Here is a 14,700-nt window from a genome sequence, read left to right on the forward strand (position 1 = left end):
TAGTTTACGGTAGATCGATATATTTGCTGAATGTTCGTTGAAATTTATTGCTTCGCCGAGCTCGAGTGTATAATCCTGTGTATAATCCCCCCAAAGCACAAGTTGGGTAACGGCTGCTCGTTGATATAATAGAACTTCTTCTTTCGCCTGGGGGAAATTTGGGAGATTTACACTCTCATGACTTGGCTTAGAGTTCCTTCTTTTATGATCATTACTGCTCTTTGATCTATAACTTCGATCGAATTAACCAGGGCATATCATTGCGCAAAATTTCACGATTTGGAGCATCGCGTTCGTTCGATGAATGGTGAAAATCGTATCTATGTGGAAAGACACTACGTGTGAGGCTTCGTTCCTGTGTTCCGTCGCAATTCACAAATAAATCTGGAGTTCCGCAAGGTAGCAATATGTGGCCCTTTACTCTTCGCGCTGTTCTTCAATGATGCAATGACCTCACACGAAACATTGATTGGAAGTTATACGAGGAAAAGATCTCGTAAGCTTTCCCAATGCGTTCAAATGCCTACGTGGAAAAGTCCGACGCGTTCAAGGCCTTTCGGAAGGCAATTTTATGGCTAATTCGAAAAGTTGCTAAATCACCATGCGTAAAATGCATGTGCTTTTCGGACTACAAGTTGGGTGTTATACACAAATTACGTAACGCATGAAGGAAGGAAGGGGGGTTAAGTCTGCCTTACTTATTGTTACATATGAGGGGAGGAAGAGTAGTTGAGACAGTTACGTAAATGTGATGTTTGCTCAAAATTGTAAATCTGGAGAGAGGTAAGGTTGTTCAACGTTACGTAATTTTAGGGGGGGAGGAATCATATCGAACGTTACTCATTGTTATATAGAGGAAGGAGGCCTGAAATGTAGATTTTTAGCGTTACTTAATTCATGTACGAAACGAAAAATAAACGAATATTCGGTTTATGGAATAATAATTTGAACTCGAGCTCATCTAGGATAAGTCAGTTAAATTCAGGAACAATTGGTTTTTAATTATTCTCATTCAATCATCATGTTCTGTTGAATATTCGACCGGATTGACGACCAAATGGTCTATCATATGGCTGTCATATTAGATATATGATGAAAAAATGCCAACAAAGAGTACAACATCCTGATAAGACTTTACCAAACAACGATATTACCTGTGCTCGAGTACCGTGAAACGGGGTGAGTTGAAACAGTGGGGCGAATAGACACGAAACTTCTCAGCTTGGAAAATGTTATTACAAGTTTTTGATAACATTCCAAAATTATGTAAAAAAATTCTCGAATAGTTCAATAGTAAACAAGATTTCCAAACTCATTTATGGGTAGGCAGAACTACTGTCAATTTGTTAAAAAAAAACAAATGGAGGCTCAAGTTCTGAGCGTTTCCAAATACCAAAAAACAACGCCATAGCGAAACTTTCTAGCACAAAAACATGTAGATTTGAGAAATACATAGTTTTTCATGTAAAATGATGCCAGTCCATCTCAGCCAGGACAGGGCCCAAAAACGTACAAAAAAACGGATCAACTGCGTCTAATGTAAGTCGTTGAGGATGTTACAAAGAAAACTTTCACCTCCGTCAAGCGGCCACGAAATATGGAATCGACACCCTCAGCTTCCACCAGAACTCAATCATAACTTGGAAAAGTTTACTTTACGAACTAATTTCATTTTTTGTCATGTTGACTTACATTTTAAGTTTAGTAAAGCGGGCAATGTATGTAGTTTCGCGGGAATGCGAAGATGAACGGGAATAGAAGGTGTGACTAGAATTAGAAAAAAAATTCCCTCGTCCAGACGGGCCTCGAACCCGTAAATTTAATTTTAAAATACAAAAATAATCTATCTGGCAACTCTTCCGGTCAAAAATAATATTTTTTCTGGATTCCTTGATTTATTTCCTTCAAAATTCATCTATCACTACCTTTCGGGTGTCTTACGTCTATCAATTGTAAAAAAAAATAATTACGAAGTTTACAACTTTTGTCCTAAAAATGTTATATCTCGAGATTGTCTCATATTACCTCGAGAGGATAGTTGTGTCTTATGTGGAATTTTCCAAGGAACACTATGAAATTTCAAATTTAAAATAAAATGGCTGCATTTGCCGAAAAATGTAAAGTTAGTTTCAAATACAAAAATAATTTATCTGGCAACACTTCCGGTCAAAACTTATATTTTTTCTGGATTCCTTGGTTCATTGTCTTCAAAAATCATCTATCAGTATTTTTCAGACATCTTACGTCTATGGATTGTTAGAAAAAGAAAAAAGAGATTTTGAACATAAAATGCGTGACTTTGCAATAAACAGGGGGGTCCCACAGGGCGGGGGGTATTCCAATCGACACCAAATTTGGGATTTTTCCAAAGTGACAGTAGATGAATAATTCTCCCAACTTTGAGCAAAATCTGTGATGGTCGTGTCCAAGTTTGTGCTTTTTCGTGGTCACTTCGTATGACATGACCCACCTGCAATAAATGTTACAGGAAGCCACGTCTAGACGAAGTATAGGAAAACCATGAATCGGTAGACATGTTTGACCCAAACACGGATTCTTCCGTTAAGGCTGACCCCTGCTTTAATATTTATATTCGTTCTAGATATTACAGTATTTTTTGTACGCTGCGAAATATATCTATAAATATATTCTATTCGCCCCGTTTTATGGTACGGGTGTTTTTGCTCCCGCAGCGCAACATAGGTACATCCATTGAATCAAGCTGAAACGATTGCAATATTGTTGTTTGCGTCCACTTTAGGTTACATCCATTCGACAAATACGAAAAGTTTGGAAGTTTCGGCTTTTGGGATCTGCCTGCTTCAACTGTGTTTTTCGATACATCCATGATAGAAGAACTCGTGGAATCCGTGATCATCTACGTGTGCAGCAGATCCCCAAAATATTTTTTAATGAAAATAAAAACATCAGCTGCGACAATGCGTTTCATATTAAGGGATCACTTATTAATGGGCTTCGATATCTTCAATAACAATATAACCATCTTCTCTAAGCTCGATAATTTTGCTTTAATTTTTTTAATTTTCGCGGCAAAGTGCGCTTGTCAATTGACAGACCTCGTGGGATAAGGGAGAATTGGGAAAGTGGCTACACAGAAATCCGTGACTCCAAACCCCTACTTTTTAATACCCTCAGTGCCCGAGGAATACAACCCTAAGTCTAAAGTAATTCCAATGAAAGACATTGTGTGGTCTCGTAATTTTCAAGCTGTGGATTCTTTGATAAAAGATAAGTGAGTCCTTTTTGTACTGTGCCGTGTCAAATAAATGTTGTGAAAAAAATGTGAGTCCTTTGGCTTCTTTCCGCTCAATAGCACATATAATGCGGTTTGTGAATTTTGCTCAGTGACCAACGAAAGTTCGCCACAGAGAGTTTTCTTCAAGAGACCAAAGCTGGTGTGTAATGAGAGCAAACAAGACAACTATAACATAATCATAAAATGGACTTGCAAAAATCTTTTTTGACTAAATATATGATGCGAAATTCAACAATCTGGAAAAATTTTGTCCAAACTGAAACAATTTTCTTTATTAATCCTCAAATGTAATGAACAGAAAAGGGCTCATGTACGGTTGAAAGACTACATGTGGTAAGCCGCGTTTTTAACCATGTTAATGCTAGGCGTCGCTTTTTGTCTGGTGCCTATATGTCAAAACAACACTTTTTACTCATTCAACCTTTACATTTCCGATGCATCATCGCCAGCAAATACTACGTACTAATCAATGTTTTGTATTCATTTGTTTCAGAATGGACTTGGCAATGACCCTCTGTCTGCGAAGGAGGTAGGCATATAAAACTTCTACCGACAATTATTTCTACCTTCTAACGTACGCTTTGCATGTATTGCATCCAGCGATAACCGTGAACACTGCGTTTTCTCACCTTGTACTGCGCTCTGTTCTGCTACATTAAAAGCTTACTACAGGTGTTGAAACGGAAACAGCCAACACCTAATTAAAATAAATCGAACTGTAATAAAAGGAGCGAAGCCGGTTATCATTTTCGAATTTCGCACTTTATCTGTCGAACATTTATCACCGGGATGGCGATTGCTAATAATCACATGTATTTGTGCAATATATCTTTAAGTAGCTATTAATAAGTGGCACCTCGCCTTCGTTGTACTGTTCCTCCCGATTCAGTCGGGCTGAGAATCGTACAGCAGACAGTCGTATAAATCTACACAGAAGTGGCCAATGCCACAGGATTTTTAACCACCTTTATTAAATGCATTATAATTTGTTTTTTTTCTGCTCCCCTTGTTGAAAAACGTAAAACCGAATGGGAATTTGCAGTTGCATCGAACAGGTTATTTTCGTTGCGGATAGACGTAAATCATGTTACACAGTTACGATGCCAGATGTATGATAAAGCTTTTAGACTGAAAGGGAAAACGACCAGTCTAATAATGATTGAGTTTCATTAAAAGATTTTTTCCTTCTATTATACAAATAATCTAGTACAACCAGTAATGAGATCACAAAACATAGTTCCTTATTTGTTAAGTGCAATAAAAATTGTGCTGTTTGTGTTCTCTGTACATTGCAGAAATCAAATTAAATCGCGCGTTTTTATGAAATCATAGCCTTATAACTAGTATTTGAATAGTAAATTGCACTGTTTGCATAATCAACAAGTGGAAAATTGCCACGAAGATTACCTGTCTATTATCTAATTAACCGAAAAGCTAGTAATTCAGAAAAATGTTGGATTTCACTGGTTCATTTACGGTTTCATTGCACTTTTTATCGGAGCAAACGAACTATTTTATAGCGCTTCGCAATTGTACTTTAAATTGCACTGATTAAAGCCGCTGCAGCTTTGCCAACATATGCTTCATAACAACATTCCTTTCAGAATACTCCTATGCGCTTGATTGGAATACTACGTTAGTCTGTAAATGAAAGTTTTCGAGAATAATTTCGAACAGTTTAGATTCAGGAGCAAGTCATACGACAGAAGTGACGAAATCTGAAGCAGTGATACCAGTTAAGATGCTGCGTGGCAGTGCTTCTACGGCCAGTAAATCATCGAAGAGCGATCAGTGGCATGCGCAGTTTAAGCCCACTCATCAATGTGGACAACAGGTCAGCGTGCTCATAAATATTATCTTAATTATGCACGTACCAGATGTACCGAGCTGCTGCCCGTGCATCGCACCGTTCCTTGGGCCACGGGAAAAAGAACAGCTTAGCGAAAAAAAACATACATCGCCAAAGGTTGGATCGCTCTTCTGCTCTCGTATCTACCGATTCCTTCGCATCGAGAGGACTTGCACCTGATGCATTTGCTTTTCTCAAATACGCAAGCGTAAATGATATAGGTGAGAGCTTTTCGGTTCGCGTGATAGTCCGGATTCACCAAACCCGTTGCACCGGCTGATAAATTGCCTGCATTTTTGCAGGCGTACGATTTTTCTGCCCATCACCTGAGTCGAGGTGCAAACTATGAATAAATATCTGATACAGATCCACTATATAAAACTTACAGACAACGTTGTAAATTAATAAACCGTTCCAATGCTTGTACCGGATGGACAACTTTGCACAATGCAATATTATATGAGAATGGTCTTTCTCGTGATTTTTTTTTTCACAGTGCCGCTAATCCCGGGGAGATCTCTTCGTATGAAAAGTTTCCAGTGTACGGCCTAGGATCTTACAACGTATAATGGAGATACCGGGAGCTAGTGAAAATAAAACGGCACACTATTCAAATGAGAGAAGCCATATTTCATAGTTTATAGCTTAATTTGATATCGGCTGTAGATAAGGGCAATTATCAGTAATGTTTATTGCTTATGTTAGATCCATAATATCGCCTCTTTTCTTACGCAATTTACGACTCCTAAGCTGGATGTTAAGAAGGTGCCTTTAATTGAGGAGAAGGAATGTAAATCCCGCTATAAAACAGGTCAACCGACTGAGCACCTGATCAAAATAATGTGAATTTAAATCATCATCAAAATAATGTGAATTTAAATCATCAATTAAATATCATCCGAATCCAGTGATAAAACTACTGTTATAAACTGTGATTTCTGAAAAGACACTTAAGAATCTTTTATTTTAAGTGGGCAATACAGCTGTATAGTGGTCTTAAATTTTAAAAGCAATCACTGCGGCATTAGATTTTCACTCAAAATAATCTTATTGATGCCAGCCGCAAGATTACAGAGTCTGCTTTTACAAGGGTTCAAGTATCATTTAGTAAAATGCCGTGAAATGACTTGGGCGTAGATTATTATCATTAGACTCCCCGATAAGCATTAATAAAATATTCTGAATAATCCACAAAAAATATTTGATACAGACTTGGGTGTAGACCAGGGTGTTTTTTCGGACAGGTAAACATTTTGTGTAGGGTTTTTTGTAATTCTCTGGTTACTTTTTTCCCATTTAAGTTATTGGCACTCTAATATAGACTTTGCATCATGTTTTTTCTTATCAAATCAGCAGTCAAAAATTGTAAAAAGTAGAATGGTGAAATGTTCAAACGCTGGCTTTACGTAACGCTACAAATGTGTTGACATAGATGAAGAAAAAAAATGTGTTGACAATTGCTGTGATTTATAATTAAACCTTCATACACAAGGCGGCAAAGAAAATTCACTACAAAGACCGTATACAACCGTACGAATTATCAGGTAGACGCCAACTGCTCGAACTAGCACTATTTTTTGCTCAATGTATGCCTGAAGGGCACTGGGTACTGAAATGCCACTGCGACATTCTTGCTGATTGTCTTTTGTGGCGGGCCCCGATTGCTGTGCACAGGTTACGGATTGCTCGTACTCATTGATGGAGTAGAGCTGTTTTGTTGTAAACCTGTACCCCAATTAGGTACAACATAGTTGATGAAACTAATTACCTGTTTGGGATTAGAGCTCCACACTTGGTATGGAGTTAAAAGGTAACTTCCTAAGAAGTTGTACCTAGAGGAAGCAAGAGCTCCACAAGAGCAAAGTAAATGCTCTGAGCTCTCTGGTTCAGATTTGCAGAATCGGCAGGTGTCGTTCAACACTACGCCGATTTTCTTTAAATGATAAAAAGCGGGACAGTGTCCGGTGAGGAGTCCCGTGATTATCCGTAGGTCACTACGATTTAGACTAAGTAGCTTTCTGGCGGTTCCAGGGTTCGGATAGATAAACTGTGTAGCTTGTCTACAAGCCTGTGCCTGTTGCCATTGGGATACTATTTCTAGCCCTTCCCAAGTTAGTAGTTCGCTTTTGATAGCGGAAATGGACGTACCCAGAAACGGCTCGGGGCCAATAAACCGCTGAGCTGATCCCTGTCTTGCTAGGTAGTCAGCGTGTTCATTACCCTCTACTCCGCAGTGTCCGGGCACCCAAAACAGAAAAACTGAATTCTGTCGGGAAAGTTCCCGTAGAGTTTCAATGCATGCCCAAACTAGTTTGGAAGCGCATTTGACGGACTTAAGTGCTAGTAGTGCTACTTGACTGTCCGAGAATATACCGATTTTCGCATGTCTGTAGTTGCGTTGCAGACTTGCTTGAAAACCAGATCCCGTTAGGGATCCCATTTTCGAGCCATCCGTATAGAAACTGACGATGCCAGGGAAGATTAGGCCCTCCATTGTTCCACATAGAGCGGATTGTTTCAATCACTCTATATGGAATATCCATGTTGGTCCTAAAGTCCATCCAGTCGGAGACTGTGGTTAATAGCGGAGTTAGTTTGAACTCCCTAAGTATGCGAAGGTGGCCGATTTGGTCCCCTTCAAGTATAGTTTTCCACCTTTGCAACCTTAGAGCGCCAAGCTCTGCTTCCTTTTTCACATGAAGATGTAGAGGTAGTAGGCAAAGCATAGCTTCCATGGCTGCAGTTGGAGTTGTTCGCATAGCGCTGGTAACCGAAAGACATGCAAGTCTTTGAACTTTTTTGAGTTTGGCTTGCGCAGTCACTTTGTTCACCTTAGGCCACCACACTAGGGCAGCATAGGTGATTCTTGGTCGGGCAATGGTCTTGTAAGACCAGAGTGCCAAGTCTGGTTTCAGTCCCCAGGTTTTACCGAACAGAGTTCTGCAGGCCCAGATCGCTGAGATCGCTTTCTTAGCGGCATGATCCAGTTGTGCAGACCAGTTCAGTTTCTTGTCCAGAATATTTCCGAGGTATTTGACTTCATTGCTGAAGCCCAGTCTAACTCCATTCAGTATTGGAGGAGTGATGGAGATCTTCCTTCGTCTGCCGAATGGAATTAGAACTGTTTTTAAGGGGTTTATGTTTAGACCCTCCTGTAAACACCATGACATGGTGGTATTCAGAGCCGTTTGCATTCGGCTCGACAGAGTTGCGTCATTTTTACCTCTGACGATGAGGACGATGTCATCGGCGTATCCAATGACCTCGTAACCAAGCTGTGGAAGCTTGTTGAGAAGTGCGTCGTCAACTAGTGACCGTAACAAGAGGGAGAGAACTCCTCCTTTCGGGCATCCCTTGATCACTGACAGTGTTACAGACGAATCCCCCAAGGTTGCTGTGATCACTCTGCTAGAGAGCATTGCGTGTATCCAGCTCCTTGAAGTGTGGTCGATCCCCTTATTGGAGAGAGCCGTATCAATTGATGCAAAGGACGTGTTATCGAAGGCCCCTTCAATATCAAGGAAGGCACATAGCGCCGACTCCTAGTAACTCAGGGACTTTTCAATCAACGTCACTAAGCTGTGAAGAGCAGTTTCTGTTGACTTGTCGCTTTGATAGGCATGTTGGTTCCTATTCAGCGGGGAGTCTTTCATCACGGATATATTTATCCATTATTTTCTCCATCAACTTGAGAAGTGATGAAGTCAGACTTATGGGTCTGAAAGTTTTAGGTAGGGTTTTGTCCTTTCTTCCAACTTTGGGGATAAACACTACCTTCACCTTCAGCCAGTTATCCGGAATATGGCCCAGGATAAAGCTGGCTCTGAAGAGGTTGATGAGTTCGGACATGATAGCTGCGGCCGATTTTTGTAGAAAGATGGGTAGTATGCCGTCTGGACCAGGAGACTTCATAGGGTCGAATGAGCTTAGAGCCCAACCTATTGAAGCTTCCGTAAACAGTCGACGGGCCAGCAGGATGGACTCCCGAGACGATGATCACGAACTGGAGGGTAGACGTCGGTCACACTAATAACGACCACAAGTATCTGCGAAAGCTACGCTCAAGAGCGCAATTACAGCAAGCAAACGAGCCTGCTTTAACAGATTATGCGTCAACACGAATCCGGGGGGGTGATGCCTGCAGGATCGTGATGGCCAAGACTAGAGGAGAGTCAGTACCGGCCGAACGGTCGACAGCGAGTTAACAAACTATTTCCACGCCACGATCCAAATCCCTGGCCTCCGATTGTTGGACCACCAGTTAGGAACATGGAACTCTTTGATATCGCAAACTCGTTGATGGTGAGCAAAGCGCCGGAACTAGACGGTATCCCGCACCTGGCCATGTTGTTTAAGGCGGTCATGCAGAAATGCTTAGATGATTGCCGATTCCCGGAAAAGTAGACGCGACAGTGACTGGTCCTGCTGCCGCTGGCCGGGAAACCACCCAATGCCAAACTGTCTGCTAAACACGGCAGACAAGATGGGCCTCGATAGACTGGTGAGATTCACGGAAAGTGAAAGCGGTTGGGGTAGATTTACGGTGGATGCTATTCTCTCTGTTGCTAAGACAACCAAGATAGCACTCCAACGTAAAAGGAGGATCATCCGCTAATATGCAATCGTGACACTCGACGTGAAAAACGCGTTGAATAGCGCCAGTTGGAACTCTGTAGCTCTCACGCTACGAAGTCTTAACATACCGGTGTCGTTGTATAAGATTTTGGAAAACTATTTCCAGAATCGTATACTTGTTAACGAGGGTGAAATATGTGTCCCAGTCACCACAGGAGTACCGAAAGTTTCAATCTTGGGCCCGGTGCTGTGAAATACTATGTATGACGGTGTGTTGATACTTAAGCTCCCTCCCTTGTTGGTTTTGCGGACGACATAACCTCAGAAGACTATGGCGAGGCCACAAAAGAGGTCGAGTTGAAAGCTGAACTTTCAGTTAAAATCGTAGAAGACTCGATGCTCTATGAAGCTGGAGCTCGTAGGAGTGATGGTCGACGACGAGCTCACCTTTGCGAGCAACGTAGCCACGACTTTGTCACGCATAATGAATAAAGTGCTTGCAAGCGTGACTACATCCATACTCAGGTATGGAGCACAAGTTTGGTCTCAGGCGCTGGGTACTACCTGCTACAGAAGTAAAGTCCCGGAACAAGCAGAAACCGTAAACCTCCGGCTTGGCATGCGTAGTACGACATGAATGGGTTCGCCATGAATGCGACGAGTTACGTTGACTATGTGCCAAGTTCGCTAGTGGACATGAAAAAGCGACCAGATTAGAAGATGTGGAATGCAGCTGTCTGAGACGAGCTGGATTCTCTCGAGCGGAATTAAACGTGGACGTTAGTCAAGCTTCTGAAGATGCGTACCGATCACGGACTATTCAAGGTGAAGCGAAACGAATCCGATGGGAAAGAGTGCTCACCTTGTAAGGCTGGTGGCTGGTGGCTTTAGCCAGAAAGCAGGATTCAATTATGGTGAAATCTATTCCCCGGTTGCCCATCTGGACACCTTGTTTGCTGTAACGAACAAGCTGAGGATGGCGGTGCACCAGACGGACATGAAGACTACCTCCCTCTACGGGCAATTGGACGAAGAGATGTTTATGGATGCGCACAAGGTAGGGATGGTGTGGCAGTGTGCCGCCTCAAACGTTGATTGTACGGCCTTAAGCAAGCATCAAGGGTCTGGAATGCAAGGTAGCATCCCTTTCTAGAACGACTCGGTTTCACCAGAAGTTTGAGCGATCCATTTCTCTACATAAAGGAAACCGGAAGCAGCCAAGTTATCCTTGTGCTATACATGAATGACTTACTTGTGGTAGGCCGTCAACTGGAGGCATTTGAAACAGAGAAGCAATGCTTGTAGAGCGAATTTGAGAAGATGAACATGAAAGACTTTTCAAATCATCCAGAGTGAATTCCTCAAAAACATTTTGCGTCATTTCAACATGATTGACTGCGACCCAGCATCAACGTCGATTTAGAGTCGCCTACGCTTGATGAAGGGAGAGGCAACCGACCGTACTGAGGAACCAGACCGAGAATTGATCGGTTGTGTTACGTACGTGACACTGACGCACAGTGGGGCTAATTGGTCCGTTGGCGCGACAAAACCTCATAACTCCTTAAATGTTGTTTCCACAGTATTCATGTCTTCGGCGATGTTGTTCACCATAAAAACATCTTTTTGAAAAATGTATTCAGGCAGCTTTAATGTTTTTTTCACAGATGGCGCTGGCATCTATCTTCTGAATTAATGGTGCCAGCCATTTTGTTTCTTCGGGAAAGTTGTTTATATCATCAATTGACATAAAGTTGTCGAGCATATTACAACTGTAGGACGGACCGTTGACGAGATAAAATTATTTTCATTATTCATAAACCCAAAATTTCAGAAATGAATCATAGTTGGGACTTAAGTACATATGTTTCAATTTCAAATATATTCGAATTTCCGAGTCATCATGAAATGAATTATTGGAAGTTTTTAGTTGCTTTTGTATAGTTTTTTTTGCTAATCTATGATTTGTCATTATTTTTCAGGAAGAATATAAAATATAGTTTCAATGTTATTGTTAGTGACAAAATATTCCAAATAGGAACATTGTTCAATTAAAGATTAGCTGGTCATATTCCCTTTCTTAGAGCTCCTCTTGTTATATTTTATTCTATTTGGCATAGATACTAAACGCTTACTTTTGTTTAAGACACTGTTCATTCAATAACAAACTGTTTCCTAGTACTAATAATTATTTCTCAGGGGTCTTCATACTACTGGACGTCAGTTTTGAAAGACCCCCGAACACAATTATGGTCGTATTGCATACACCGGCATTCAGCAAAGCCTATTGTAGGAAAACATCGATACGGACCCTGCTGATTAACGATTTTCTACATGAATTGACATAAAAACAATCGTTGCGAAAACTCGAATTACTCGGTAAGTCGCAACCAGTAGCAGCTGATTTTTGGTTTAGTACTAGCCAATACCTTTTATTTTAGTACAATAACAGTGTCATAGCAGAACAACGTAGAACTTTATGTTTTTCATGTTGCCGAAAATGAGGAAAAATTACAAAAAATCTTGTTTTAAATACTATGCCTCCTTCGAACCTATTTTCAACAAAACTGTCTTGATATCACATTACCTTTTAGTTTATACTCTATTTTATGAGGATCATATGAGTTAGCTAATTAATTTCTAAGTATTTTCATGCCCTACTGGAAAATATCTGTGAAAATATTTTCTTCCATTTTACAAACCTTGTAAATCCTCTCTTTCACGTTATTATAGGCTATAATTTCTAGCACATTTTCTTAATTATTTTTCAAAGTAAAATATCGTGATTTCCAGTCGATAACATGTCTACTACAAGTAGAAAATAAAATGAGGCATGAAAACTGAATTTCATTTTTTTGAGTTTTGTCGCGACTTTTCTGGATTCTGCCCGACAGTGTGACGTCAAGACCGGACCTGTGTGCTGCAGACAGCAGACCTGAGTCAATTTCAAAGGAGTCCTACGGAACTGCACTGGATACACGCCAAGAGGGTATTGGGCGTATCAGAGAAACATTGGACTTCAGTCTGGTGTTCTCAGTGAATGATTCAATACCGGATATGAAAGCTTTCCCCTAAGCAGATTGGGCGAACAATCCGGTGGACAGACGTTCGCTCACTAGAAACGTCTTCCGGGTGTGTGGGCTGGTTAACTGGGAAGCAGTTTACCATTTTGCTGTCTTCTATGGAACCGGAGAGCCCAGAGGTCTACTACGAAGATAACCAATCTACGATCAACACGGTCGAGGAAGAGCGGAACACTGGCCGCCTAAAGCACGTTGATGTTAGGCATCGTTTCGTCCGTGTACCAACCAACCAGCGAGCGAGTCACAGGCGTGATGACCAAGGGCTTGCCAGTAGATTTGTTCCAGAAACATCGTGCCACACTAGGACTAGCACGTTAGGGATATTGAGCGGAGAGGTGTTGAGATTGTCAATACCCAACACCTGTTGTTTTGATCTATGGAACCGAATCCCCCAGTCGTGGGCAAAATGTATGCAAAAACTGAAAGTCCGGTATCTTGTTCTAGTCATCTTTGATTTCGCGCTTTTAAATTCTAATGTCTCAAATTTCAACAACCGAACCGAAATATTTTATCCGCTGGACAGAAACCACTATCTATAAAATATATACACTGGGGTCTTTTTTACGCGGTTGTTTGTACCGCGTTGAAAAAATCCGCGTATTAAAAAACCGCGTTATTTTAAAAAATCGCGCAAAAAAACTCCATTCAATAATAAGATCCAATTAAAAATAATGGCACGTAAGTAAATATAAACTTTGAAAATAATATAAAAATGGTAACGAAATACACAATATGAGTTTATAGTGCTTCTAACATGAAAATTCATTGAAGAACATGACAATAACTTTTTTATAATAATTTTGCCACATGTTTAAGCTTTCGTTCCTTCATCGGAAGCTAATTGCAACGACCCTGACTCGTATCGTTATACAATTATTAATGCAGTTTTGTTCCTTCTTCCCGAATCAACGGAAATTGCATATTTTTTGATAATAACAGCAAATATATTAAAAATATGCATTATTGAGATTAATAAAACAGAATATATTATTGTCATGAACCATACGATTGATTTTTGCTTGATTGGATTTACTTATACTAAATATATTTGATACCGCGTAAAAATAATCTTCCAAATCGCGTAAAAATAATCCGCGTTATTTCAAAAAACCGCGTAAAAATAATCCGCGTTATTGTAAAAAATCGCGTAAAAAAAGTCGCGTATGAAAAAACCGCATAAAAATAACCCGCGTAAAAAAAGACCCCAGTATAAATATATATATATATATATATATATATATATATATATATATATATATATATATATATATATATATATATATATATATATATATATATATATATATATATATATATATATATATATACATATATATACACTGGGGTCTTTTTTTACGCGGGTTATTTTATATATATTATATTTATATATATATATATATATATATATATATATATATATATATATATATATATATATATATATATATATATATATATATATATATATATATATATATATATATATATATATATATATATATATATATATATATATATATATATATATATATATATATATATATATATATATATATATATATATATATATATATATATATATATATATATATAAGCACGCATTTCGATGCCCTAGGCTGTCCCACTCGAGCATAGGTCTTTTCTCGGCCTCTCTCTTTCACTCTGGGTACCGAGTAACATATAAACGGAGGCTGAGTCATAGTGTTTTCGTTTGCTTGGGCATGCAGTGAGTGATATCTTCATGAAGCTCATTGGTTAAAGGCGCGGGAACTCAACAGCCTCTTCACCAGCCGTAAGGTGTCGCATGAGCTTATTGTCAGTTGTGGGTACATATATATATATATATATATATATATATATATATATATATATATATATATATATATATATATATATATATATATATATATATATAT

General features: G+C 39.5%; 1 protein-coding gene across 1 annotated transcript in view; it reads left to right on the top strand.

Moving 5' to 3' along the window:
- Positions 1-14,700, top strand: part of LOC129724280 (Kruppel-like factor 3) — a 342,621-nt gene that overhangs the window by 102,628 nt on the left and 225,293 nt on the right. Inside the window, exon 3 of the mRNA XM_055679014.1 lies at positions 3,771-3,806. Within this exon, the coding sequence (XP_055534989.1) occupies positions 3,771-3,806 (36 nt within the window). The remainder of the gene's footprint in view (positions 1-3,770; positions 3,807-14,700) is intronic.

Source organism: Wyeomyia smithii, chromosome 2 (assembly GCF_029784165.1).
Source record: "Wyeomyia smithii strain HCP4-BCI-WySm-NY-G18 chromosome 2, ASM2978416v1, whole genome shotgun sequence".
In the NCBI taxonomy this organism is placed as follows: domain Eukaryota; kingdom Metazoa; phylum Arthropoda; class Insecta; order Diptera; family Culicidae; genus Wyeomyia; species Wyeomyia smithii.